Genomic DNA, 13412 nt, shown 5'->3' on the forward strand with positions numbered 1-13412 from the left:
GACGGGTAAGGATGGCATGCCATCCACGTGGGATGCCATCATGACAGCAGCCAAACGCTTCGCCGAGACGGAGAAGCAACTGGGTAGAAATCTTCCCCAGAGCACAAACCTCTACACGCAGAGGACAAGAGAAAATAACGTCCGTACCGCCCGACAAAATAAGAAGAGGAAGCTTGGTATTTGGCAGCCAAGGATAAACTTTGACACCTCATCCAGCTCTCGCCCTCTCTTAGGCGGAAGGGACAATACGCACTCGTCAAACCGGAATCCCAGATGGACGCCACTCACCAAAAGCGTCACTGAGATATTTGCCACCGAGAAACTCCCATGGCCAAAGGCTCCGATAATCCGACAGCGTCATAACGCTGATCAGGGCAAATCCTGTGACTTCCACTGGACAAAGGGCCATACCATGGAGGAGTGCACATCTTTGAAGGATATCGTCGAAACATTCGTCAAAGATGGGAAACTCACACACCTCGTGGCGTCAATCAAGAACGGAGGGAGGAATGACAATCGGTACAAGGGCAATGGACGAAAGCCCGTTGACATCAGCATTCACATGGTTCATGGCAACGTCAGAGGAAGAAAACTACGAACAACAGAGCCAAGTGCGTGGAAGGAAGCCGAAGTGCGCTTCCCGCGTGTGCCAGGAGGGCCCAACAAAGAAGGCCCCATAGTCATCCAAAGCCAGCTGGGGCACTACATCACCTCCCGCACTCTTGCTGATAACGGCGCTTCGTCAACGGTCATGTATAGGCAGTTCTTCGACAAGCTAGACGACGAAGACAAAGAACGCCTAGAAACGGTTTACGCCTCGATGGAAGGGTTCGATGGCAGCACAAACACCCCCTTGGGTATCCTATCTTTCCCCGTCACTCTCACGGACGGGAAGTACTCCCGCACAGAAGACGTGGACTTCGTCGTAATGAGGAAGCCACACCACACATACGACATTCTCTTCGAGAGAGATTGGATGGCAAGATTTAATGCCGTGGTGTCTTCGGTCCATGGCATGATGGGATGGCTAACAGCTGAGGGTGTCGCGATGATCACGGGTATTCCCCAGGTATGCATCGCATCTGTCTCATCTAAACCCAAACCAAAGATCGCTAAACCAACCATTACCGAGCCAGAAGAATGAGCCTTCAATGGCAAGTACCCTGACCAGGCCGTTACCATTGGCCCAACGATCACTAATCCTACACGCACCTTACTCAAACGCTTATTGCAACAAAATGCTGACATCTTCGCGTGGACACCAGCTGACATGACTGGTGTACCCCGAAGTAAGGCGGAGCATAAGCTCAAGTGTGACCCAGCTTTTACGCCGGTCATACAAAAGCGTCGCGTAATGGGTGCGGAACAGGCTAACGAGTGTAGAACCCAAGTCAAGGAACTCCTTGACGCAGGAATCGTACGCGTTTGTAAATATCAAACATGGGTTGCAAATCCCGTCATGGTACCGAAATCCAACAAACAATGGCGCATGTGTATAGATTTTAAAGACCTAAACAAAGCATGCCCCAAGGATTGTTACCCGTTACCCGAAATTGACCTTAAGGTAGATTCGTTAGCACCGTTTCGCCTTAAATGCTTCCTTGATGCGTATAAGGGATACCATCAAATCCACATGGCCGTTGATGATCAGGACAAAACCGCATTTCGGACGCCCGATGGCACATTTTGTTACCAAATGATGCCATTCGGACTTAAGAATGCTGGGTCCACGTACCAACGCCTGATGGACAAAGAGTTCCACGCCCAAATTGGAAGGAACTTGGAAGTTTACATGGATGACTTGGTCATCAAAAGTCTCGAGCCAGAAGCGATGTTGAAAGACATCGAAAAAACTTTCAACACGCTCAGAAAGATAAACATGAAGCTTAACCCGAGCAAGTGTTATTTTGGGATGGAAGAAGGGAAGTTCTTAGGAGTCATCGTTACCAAAGATGGCTTCAGAGCGAACCCTGAAAAGGTCGAAGCCATTATGAAAATGGAATCACCTACTATCATCAAACAGGCTCAGACACTGAATGGCTTATGAACATATTGTGAGATCTTGAATTTTCGTCTAACTTATAACACAACGTATGTTTAAAACTTCTTAACTTAACGGATGCATCTACCATCACCCTAACATTCTTCAAATTAGATTAGAAGATAAGTTTTCACTTAAGGTAATTGGTTATGAAAACTATTAGCACCCAATAGAAGTTGAACATGATGATGATATTAGAGATTTTAAGTTAAACGTGTTCTTTGTCATTGCCCAAAAATTTGTGAAAGTAAACATTCCATTTATTGAAACACAGAAGTTTCTAGCTAAAGTGTCATAAAACAATGGACTAAATTTTGGAAAGGATGTTTTGTTTTGTTTGTATTTAGGACAAAAATAAGTGGAGTTAAAAGTATTCTCGGCCCATATTAGGGAACCACTTACAATTTATCATTATAAGCATTTATAGCTAAGATGGATTTTTGGCACTACGAAATGTATATAAACGTCTAAATATCTAATAATTTTTGTAAGTTATCATGTGACATTTTCTTTTATTAAAAAAAAAACAGTTGCAATAAACTATTGCAATAAACTATCTTAGCAACGACGGCCCTAAATTTTTAGTATACATGCGATTTAATCTCAAGCAACACCCTTAAACGTCATCAACGTCATACAACATGTAATTCAAACAAATTTCTAATGAATTTTCAACAAAAAAAAAAACCTTCGATTTTGCAACAAAATAATAGCAATACGATTTTTCGCTCGAAAGTTGTTGCTAATTCTCCAAAAAAAAAAATACATTTTGTTGAAAAACATTTAAAATATAATTATTAATGTTATTTATAGTTTTATATTTTTTTGGAAAGTTATATACAGCAAACTAAAAAAATAAATAAATCAAAAAACAAAATAGTTTTTGTTGGAAAATTATAGGAACGTTTGTAACAAATACTTTGTAACAATTTTATAGTAAAAGTTGTTAGAAAATGATGGAAATGATTTTCCCATGTAACTTTTGGTAAGAAAATCATTGGAAAATGGGTTTTCCAACAAAAATCTATATAAGTAAGAAAATGACTCATTTCTCGTAATCAAGTATACGTGTTATTACGTAAAGTAAAGGCTTATATCCAAAATAGCACGTAAACTTGAACTTGATTGGAACATTTGTAAGAATATGAAATTGTTAACACTTATAACCACCTTAGCCTTATTTTTATTCATTTTTAATATTGGTTTGTGAAAACAATATTTGAATACAATAAATTAATGAATTATGAATCAATTAATCATATGAATGAAGAATTTTTCAGGATAATAGTTGTGTGTGGTGGAATAATTATTCGATGTTTATTTATGCATTTGAGATCACATGCATTTAAAACAAAAAATGGGTGTAAAAGACCAACATTGTAACCCTAGTTTTTGTTAAATCTTGAATTATAAGTTGATGCACTGTCTTTTACATAAAGAGCCATGCCCCTCTGTCCACCCCACCATTCTTTTGGACATGATATGGATTAATATTAATGTTTATGTTTCCGTCCAATTTATATTGCATTTTATACTTTATAGTATCTCCAAATCATATATTTTCTCATGCGCTATACATTATATATTATATATAGTATATATCATGTGTGTATTTAAATATGTGTGTAGAATGATGTTGATTTTACTATAACATACGTTCAGAGCTACGAAAGCCAATTTAATACGTGTATATTATGTATTTTTGTAAATATTTTATTTGTTGGTGATTTTAGTGTTATTTAGTCATGTTAGTTTAATTGTAGTTATTCTAAACCAAAGTGAACTCTTAATAAATATCAAGATAAGTTAAGAGGTGTGGAATGCACGATTTTTCAAGAGTATTGCGATTTCATACAACAACAAACCTGGTGGTTCAACGGGACGAGGCCCATAGTGACTAGGTGCTCTTACTGGGCACCGCCTATGACTGATGTTCCAAGTGGCAACAATAGCAAATAGGGGCTCCAAAGGGCCATTGCCTTTGACCGGTTTCTTGTGACGCCCCAAAAGACAAATAAAAAAAAAGAAATGATTACTTAGTTGGAAAGTCCTTGGAGTTGGTTTAATTTTTAATATTTGAAAGTTGCATGAGAACTAAACATGAGTAATAATTGTGATTATTAGCAACGTTGTTCATAACATATCTATCGGCAACTTGGGTGATCTAATGTTGTCAATATTGCTAGTGTGCCAATTATTTGTAGTAACATGACCACCAAATTATTTTCATGGCGAAAGATTTTCCCGCTGACAAAAATTACAGCTTATTGGTAACAGAATAACGATTAACCGTTCTAACCACCAGCATACTCTTTCGCGTAGAGTTGTGTCATTTGAACTAATTAAAGTTGTGTAACAATAAAGCACAAGACTTTGCTTGATTTCTCATACACTTTGGATAAGGCGCTGTCTTTTTTCTTTAAGACAATGTTTTATCCAACATCTTAAAACTGCCAGTCCAAAAGTTTCTTTTTTCATAAAATATGATATCGTTTGTATAATAATATATGATGTGTATAAAATGTGATACGATGATCGAGCGTTTGCAACTTCAAACAACAATGGTACAAACAAAACCCTCAAAACACACTTAATATTTTATGTTTACAAGTATATTTTCCAAGTTCTAAAACTATTAAGACATCATAAAATAAATCTAAACAAAAGCTTATCAATTAACACCTCAAGCAAACAACTCTTCTCCCACCATATATCATCACACAACAAACCAAACCGAACTTAACCCTCCACCCCCCCCCCCCCAAATCGACCCTTTTATCGTTTCTTCATTCTTTCGTTCGGGTTTAAGATCGATCATATATTTCATTAAAAACATCCCTTTGCCTACACAATAATATCAACCACCTTTCTTGAAATACATTATGATGGCAAACTTTTGAAAAGACTTTGCCTTTCAACCACTACTGATCTTGCTCTTTGCAACTCTTCAAGAGAGTCAATGTCATTACTAGTTTTGGGCTCATTTTTCACTGTTTCATCAGCACAAGGCCCATAAGCCCAACTACATGCCATAAAATAAAACAAATTCACAAAGCTCATGATTGCAAGAACCCAATAATAACTATCATATCTCCCTTGGTTTATATTAGTTGCAATCCACCCTTCTTTACCACCATGTTTTGTAAGTCTTTCAACTGTGCTTAATATAAGACTAGCCAACAAGTTAGCTACCGCCATTCCTAGTAGGAATAGAGAGGCTGCTATGCTGGACATACTTTTAGGAAACTCCGAATAATAAAACTCATTTTGACCAATCGCACTAAAAGCTTCCGCTAATCCATGTAAGCAGTATTGTGGGACCAACCACATTGCCGACATGGCAATAACCGCTTGCGGGTTGTTAAGCAACCCTTGTTCTTTCGCATGTTTTCTTCTCGCGTGTTCAACAACCGCCGAAACCACCATGGCCATAGTGGAGAAAACTAAACCGATTCCCATTCTTAACTTAACACCAAGATGAACCGGCTTTCCTCTTATCTTTGACGTGAATGGGATTATGACACGATCATAGAGAACGACCCAAAGAGCCAGAACCGCGATTGTGAAGAAAGCGAAGGACCCGGCTGGGATTTGGAAGCTTGATCCCAGGTGTCTGTCCATTGTGCTTGCTTGGATTACTGGAAATGAAGATTGACTAACGTTTATCGACATCATTATTCCTGATGACCATAATGGTAGAACTCGGATTAGTGCTTTAAGTTCTTCGACTTGTTCTACCGTGCATAAACTCCATGGGTCTAGAGCAATCCCATCTGAAGTCAAGTCTTTTGGGTTCTGAATAATGCAAGCCTTGTTCAAGAACCTACATAAAGATTAAAGTTCATATCTTTGTAAGCTTTGTCCAAGAACCACTAAAAGAATTAAAGTTCATATCTTTGCAAAGCTTTTTGCAAGCTTTGTTCAAGAACCAACATAAAGAATTAAAGTTTATATCTTTACAAGTTTTGTTCAAGAACCTACATAATATATAAAGTTCATATCTTTGCAAGATTTGTTCAAGAACCTATCTAAAGAGTTAAGCTCTTATCTTTCTTGCAAAATTGTAAATATTATAAATCGTAAATATTATAGGTTTCAACGCGTATCATCAGTGGCAAAGCTTGAACGAGAACGCTAGGGGAGGGGTGACTCAAAATGTCTTTAAAAATCATAATAAAAATTATTTTGGTCAGAAACAGGTAAATTTACACTAATGCGCCCCAAAAAAAAATAGAGTGGGAGCCGGGGCCACATTTTTACACCTCTAAATGTAATCAAATAACGATTAAAACGACTCAAAAATATCAAAAGAAAAACGATACCTTAAGCTTGTCGTGGGCCGAGATTCGAGTGAATCCTTATGATAATGCCATCCATCAGAATTTGCAGGCTGATAAGGCAGCTTTCTATTCTTATAAGCCACCACAATCACTTGCAAGAAGCTAGTAAATATACTCCTTTTAACCTTCATCTTCACATAAAGTGAAGAAGCAGCAAAGAACAAAAGTGTTGCCAACAACATAAGAATAGCAGGCACTCCAAATCCCACCTTCCATCCAGCATGATCTTGAATATAAACAATGCCCGTGAACGCGATCAGGACCGCAGTCGCGCCAGCCGCATAATACCACCCAAAAAAGCTTTCCAAGGCTCTTTCATTGTTCACATTGTTTTTATTGTCAATTTGTTCAGCACCAAATGCTAGAGAACATGGTCTTACACCACCTGATCCCATGGATATGAATATGAATGCAAAGATTAAGAAAGCAAATTGGGAGTGTGTTGATTGTTTGCATGTTTGGGTGAATTGGTTGCATGGAGGTGGTTTTTGTTGTGGGATCATTGTGGTTAACCAAAGCAAGAAGGTTCCCTGTTGGTATAATAAAACAGTGTAATTAGTTTTTGAATGGTAAAAACAATACAAAAATGTGTTTAAAAAAACAGCAAAAAACACATTTACTTTTTTAAGCATGAATTCCATCCATTAAAGCTTGAATTTCTAATTTTCTCCAAAATTCAAGATTTTTATTATTTAAAAAAAACTTTAAAGATAACAAATTATTATTATTAAAGTGATGATCTATACACACACCGTCTTAAATCTAATCCCACGCTAATTCAAATGGTCGCCCCAATAAACGTCGGGGCCGTTTTGACCATTTTTTTTAAGTTTAACCATTTTTGTGGGAACAGTCATCCAGATATTGTTGACCCAGACAGATCAAACAATCATATCAAACGAACTTATCAACCAAACAAACACGCGATATTGGGGTGACAACCCTCGACGCTTTTCATATAATCAAACGAACTTAACAAACAAACTTCACGAACTTAACAAACGTACATGGAGATGAGACTCCTAACTCTCTCTTGACTCCCTCTCAACTTCTCACCAATAAAACTAACTAGACCCTATTTATAGACTCACTAAACTTGCTCTCCAAGACACACCTTTCCTAAACCTACTACAATTCAAATAACTAAATTATAACTTAATAAAATAAACCCTTAACTTTATTAATATTCAAGATTAATCCTTTATTCACCCCCTTAATTTTGAATTATTCATCTTCTTTTGTACCACAAGGTCTTTAATTCCCAGTAGCACTCTCAACTCTTCAATCTTAATCATTGGTTCATCTTTACCCTTTCTTTTCAGTTGTTTGTAACAAACTTGTTTAACAAGTTCTTCACGTTCAAACTATCCACATTGATCTCACATGCCACTTCATTCTCCACATTCTTCTTTTTCACTTTTCTTTTCATTCTTTGCTCATCAAAACTTGTAGATGGGCTATTCATTCCTTCTTTATCAGACCCTACTAGGCCTTCCATTCTGACAATTCTTCTCAACCTTTCATTCGGTTCTGACTTTTCATCAACTGCTCGATTATTGACTTTCACACGCACTTCTAAACCTGCAGTCTTGTTAGCTACATCATTCCTTTCATTCAATTCCATAACCTTTCTCTCATCATCATCACTAGCAGATTTCTTGCTTCCTTTCTGCTCACTTATCTTATCAACTTTCTCATCCTCAAGGTTGTTTGAGTCAGACAAACATACCTAAAGATTCACCATCTTCTCTTCTTCTGAAGAAATTCTTTCTATTTCTTCATTCAACCTTTCTTTTCCTTCACTTCTCAAAACTGCTTGCAAAGCTTCTTCATTCTCTGTAGCTTCATGAGCTTCAATACTACGTGCTTGTTCTTCTTGAACAATAGCATCCAATCTTTCCTTCTCAACGATCTTATCCAATCTTTCTTTCTCAGCGGCTTCTTGAGATGCTTTTTCATCTTCTTCCTTCCGTACATAATCAATTCCAAGAAATCGAATCTTCAAAGCACGCCATACATCCTTTGCATTCATGAGTATGCCAACTTGGACCAATAAATCTTCCGGTAGGGTTTGACATATGAACCCTAACGCCGTATACATCTTCCTTTCATCTACAGCTACACCGACTGTAGGTTCAATAACTTCCCAAAAGCCATAGTCTTTCAGAAATCCCTCCATCTTGATCGACCATATTTTGTAGTTCGATTTCGTCAATACCGGAAGTCCTCCAATCATCATCGTTTCTTTCTTATCTTTACTTTCTTCTCCAGTTTGCTATTTCAATTGGAATTGATTCCCGATCCCGAAACCAATCTCTAGTAAATAAGCAAATACCACAAACTTTTCTTCTCTTAATACTAACCACACATTACAATTACCACTTTGACTCTTCACAAATCCAAACTCGACCACGGCTTTCACAACCTCTCAACTGTGTGTACCTAGCTACCAATTAAATCCTATCAACCAACCTATTTGCTTAATCGCTAAAGCCTACGCAACACAAATATATTGGCGGCTCCAGAGAAAAACCAAAGTCAAAACAACAAGATTTAAAAATAAGAAAAACAATCTTGTTTTCTTTTGTTGCACGTAACGACAGAACAAAAGAAATAAATTGAAATTTCTTTGACCAACAAATTAATAAAGACACTAATGAAATCCGTGCAACACCTTTTCTTTTCCCTTGCTACCGTATTACGAACAACCGAACAAATTAATAGCAAAACCTCTCAGCCGAACAAACTGAAATAATACGAAACTTTTCGTGAATACGAGCCGTAGCTCTGATACCAATTGTTGGCCCAGACAGATCAAACAATCATATCAAACGAACTTATCAACCAAACAAACACGCGATATTGGGGTGACAACCCTCGACGCTTTTCATATAATCAAACGAACTTAACAAACGAACTTCACGAACTTAACAAACGTACATGGAGATGAGACTCCTAACTCTCTCTTGACTCCCTCTCAACTTCTCACCAATAAAACTAACAAACTAGATCCTATTTATAGGCTCACTAAACTTGCTCTCCAAGACATACCTTTCCTAAACCTACTACAATTCAAATAACTAAATTATAACTTAATAAAATAAACCCTTAACTTTATTAATATTCAAGATTAATCCTTTAGATATTGGCCTAGCCATTCCAAAGAATTATTTTTATAATTTTAACCTTTCAAATTATTTTAATCGTCTATAGTAGTCATCCAAATATTGTTTAAATAGCCATTCCGGCAAACCATTTAAAATTTTGACATTTGGAATATTGTTCAAATAGTCATTCCGACCAATAATTTTCAAAGTTTGACTTTTTTTTTTGTCAAATTTGACATTTCTGTTGTTTTCTGCAGGGTGTTTAATGACATGAAATGGGGATGATGTAGCTATAGCATGACCCATTAGTAAAGTTATAAAAACATAGTGCATGCAAGGTAAAAAGATTTGAAAATTCAAAATGTATTTGTCAAAGGCAGGGGATGGGCTTCTATCATGATATTATGACATAGGGCAGGTGGACCAGAAAGTGCAATATGCAGAAGCAAATTCAATGTTCACTGAGTTTTTGTGACTAAATTAATTAAATACCCTCCTGGTCAGCTTAGTTCTTTTTGCAAGTCAAGTTGGTCAACCTGAGAAATACTGTTCAAATATCAAAAAGTAACAACATAGTATTCACTTATTATTATTACTACATGATTTCATTGTTAGGTGAATTTATACCAAAAGCAACCAATTGATTATTTCTTGATTGTTTCTGGTTGCCAGAAAAAGGATTATCTTTTTTTCTAAAGCAAGCTCGGGCTTAGCTTAATCTCGACTCGTTTATTATTTATTTATTAATTAATTAACTAATATGCGTTTTTAATTATTTTTATGTATTTTGAGAAAAATAAACCTTAAAAGAGGCTTAGCTCGGCTTGAATTCATGTAGTACCTTAAAAAGCCAAAGTTAGACTTGAGCTCAGCTGTGCAGTGTAAAATTAATACACAAAAGTCCAAGAAAAATAAAATTTTAATTAAAAAAACACATAGCTCGAAACGACTTCCCATACAAGGCTCGATAACTATAAACTACTAGAGCTTGAAAAAGTTCTGCTTATCGATCCGAGCTCGAGTAGCTCGCGAACAGCTGGGCTCTCAATATTTATAAAAAAAAATTATAAAAAAGTTTATAAATAATTACCAGGAGTGAAAAGCAAGAGCCCAAACCGATAGTGAAAAACCGACCCAAATACGAATCCGAAAGAAATGCACCCAAAACTGGAGCAAAGTTAGAAGCTGCAGTCCAAAGAAAGAGTATATTTGTGCCTTTAGCTACACCAATCTTGTAATCACTCATCAAATAAAGTATCATATTTGGCACCAATCCGTAACTTGCCACCTTCTCAAACGCCTCATTTGCAGCAAAAAAAGATTCAAGATTTATCAAAATAACCAAAAGCCCATATCAAATCTAGCTCAAAACTTCAAGATTCAAGAAACCCATGATGCCAAATCACAAAAGCTTCAAGGTTTAGAACTCCATGGTGTAAAGTTACAAAATTTTTTAAATTTCAACATATGTTTTTTTTACACAACATATATAATATTTGAAAACATCCAAACGATTTACAATGCAGTGGGTAAGCGGTCAACAAGTTGTGCCGCAACCCCTTTTGGATAACAAATTCAATCCTACTAAAGTTTCAAGATTTAAGAATCCCATGATGTCAAACTACAAAAGCTTCAAGATTTAAGAACCCCATGATGTCAAGTTATAAAATTTTCAAGATTTAAGAACCCCATGATGTAAAGTATCAAGATTTTCAAGATTTCAAGAACCCCATGATTTAAATTACAAGAAGTTTCAAGATTTAAGAAACCCATGATGTCAAACTACTATAGCTTCAAGATTCAAGAATCCCATGATGTCAAGTTACAAAATTTTCAAGATTTCAAGATTTAAGAACCACATGATGTAAAGTTTCAAGATTTAAGATACCCATGATGTCAAACTACAAAAAGTTTCAAGATTCAAGATCAAGAATGTGGATATTACAATATTACAATATTGCATACCTATGATGAATGGCATGGTGACTAGACCACCTTTCATGAGATATATCTAGTCAAAACTTTTTACTAATTGTCACATTAACTTATTGCTTTTGGGCATGAAACATTACAAATAACATTACACTCATGAGTTTTACGAAACCACTTCAAAAGATGCATTGTAATGAACTAAAAGAAAAACAATGAAGGAATCCAATCAAGTTGGTTACTTACCAAGTTAAAGGAGGACCCAATAACACACGTGAAATGCTATGAGAATGACTCCATTATCTTTATCTCTTTGTGCCTTTTATTTTATTCGAATTATAATGAGTTATTGTAATAATTGTATAGTCAAAGATTATCGATTATGATTTATGAACAAACAATTATACTCAAAAGTGAATGAGTGACAGGGTCCAATTAGTCTAGTCCCGATATGTGTAGATCCTTTCATTTAAAAAGCAAAAGTCCCAACTTTTTGAAAGAAACACACACATATATATATATATGTTTGTGTTCTTTTTTATTTATTTGAATGGTCTTCTCAAAGTTTAGATGAAAAAATAACTATAATAATTAGCTAATTAGGTTGGCAAGGCCATTGGAATAATCCGTTAAGAAATGGATAAAACAAAGTCTACGAAGAACGAATGAGTTTTTTGTGTAGGCCGTAGTTAGTGATTGTTGATGGATCTTCGATGGATTAAATAAAATGCATAAGGAAAAAAGAATTAAGGCTAGCCGCGATAACGAATAGGTGATACCAATGAGACCAAACAAAATCTTGAAATGAAGTATTAAGTTTTTATAGGTAGTCGGTTAATCTGTTAGTAATTATTAATAATCCGTGGGTGAAACCTTTACCCTTGCATGATACATCCATCGAACTCTATCAATAATTGGTATTTTCATCGATGGCTTAGTGACAGATACTGAAAATTATAATAATCTATAAATAGGTTGAAATTGAAATAAGAATTGAGCAATATGTTCTAATGTACATAGGTAGGAAACCCTTGAGAAGACTAATTGAGGTTAACATAGTTATCTAAGTCATGAAGATAACAGGTGGTAGATAATGACATTAATAATTAGTCTAAAACACATTTATCAAGTTACTTTTATATATATATTAAAACATAGTATGTTTGAAACACTTATTTTTAATTTTAACATATGAAATTTTATTTTCATAAGATACATTTTTACCATAGTTTTGTTTTTATATTTTGGAAAAATAATTAAAAGCACACAAATCTATAAATGTGAAATCTATGGATGTTAAAAATGGGAATAATTGTTAAAAGAAGTAATGGCAGTCAGTCCACACACAATATCACAGATCTTCAATTATTTACAAAATCTACCCCTAATATATTCTTTCTTGTCAGAGTTCACACTCAAAAACTCAAATTTTTTTTTGTCTTCTGACACCATTTCTTCGTAGTTAGGTCAAGGGTTTCCTACACGCTTTTTAGATGAAATGATTTTAATCATAGTGTAGTTATTAACTTATTATACATATCTTTTTAATATATATTTACAGTCTTTTACATACATGGTTCATGATGGTTGTGCAATTCCCACTTTGATAGTGCAATAATAATAGGGAAAATTATCAAAAATAAACGTTTATGAAAACGTTTTTCAGGTTTTAGGTGTCATTTACAAGAAATTTCTAAAATAGGTATTATAAACTAGTCGTGACGAGTAGTTTATGATTACACACGAGTAGTTTGTATAACCATTGCAATAATAATAGGGAAAATTATCAAAAATAAACGTTTATGAAAACGTTTTTCAGGTTTTAGGTGTCATTTACAAGAAATTCCTAAAATAGGTATTATAAACTAGTCGTGACGAGTAGTTTATGATTACACATGAGTAGTTTGTATAACCATAAAATCTTGCCACGTGCCCTTAAATGAGTTTCATGCCTCGTAATTAACGCCCACGAGTAATTCACTCGTCCTTTAATCG

The 13412-nt window shown here is 35.5% G+C and overlaps 1 protein-coding gene across 1 annotated transcript; it reads right to left on the reverse strand.

The window, feature by feature from the left end:
• Positions 1-4806: 4806 nt before the first annotated feature.
• On the reverse strand, positions 4807-10898 carry LOC143569692 (protein NRT1/ PTR FAMILY 1.2-like). The gene is made up of 3 exons (XM_077055546.1): positions 10579-10898; positions 6364-6911; positions 4807-5864 (listed from the first exon to the last, which is right to left on the reverse strand). The coding sequence occupies exons 1-3, from the start codon at positions 10747-10749 to the stop codon at positions 4922-4924; spliced, it is 1662 nt and encodes a 553-aa protein (XP_076911661.1). The 5' UTR covers positions 10750-10898; the 3' UTR covers positions 4807-4921.
• Between the last annotated feature and the right edge of the window lie 2514 nt (positions 10899-13412).

The sequence above is a fragment of the Bidens hawaiensis genome, unplaced genomic scaffold (genome assembly GCF_021521415.1).
Source record: "Bidens hawaiensis isolate Kalapana, Puna unplaced genomic scaffold, B.hawaiensis_p1.1 tig00024637_1, whole genome shotgun sequence".
Taxonomy (NCBI): domain Eukaryota; kingdom Viridiplantae; phylum Streptophyta; class Magnoliopsida; order Asterales; family Asteraceae; genus Bidens; species Bidens hawaiensis.

Excerpts from the sequence above, each read along its gene's own strand:
- LOC143569692 (XM_077055546.1), bottom strand. The coding sequence starts at position 10,749 with ATGATACTTTATTTGATGAGTGATTACAAGATTGGTGTAGCTAAAGGC. Across the intron at positions 6,912-10,578 it reads GCTCTTGCTTTTCACTCCTG|GGAACCTTCTTGCTTTGGTT; the intron begins GTAATTATTTAT and ends TTATACCAACAG. Across the intron at positions 5,865-6,363 it reads CGGCCCACGACAAGCTTAAG|GTTCTTGAACAAGGCTTGCA; the intron begins GTATCGTTTTTC and ends ATCTTTATGTAG.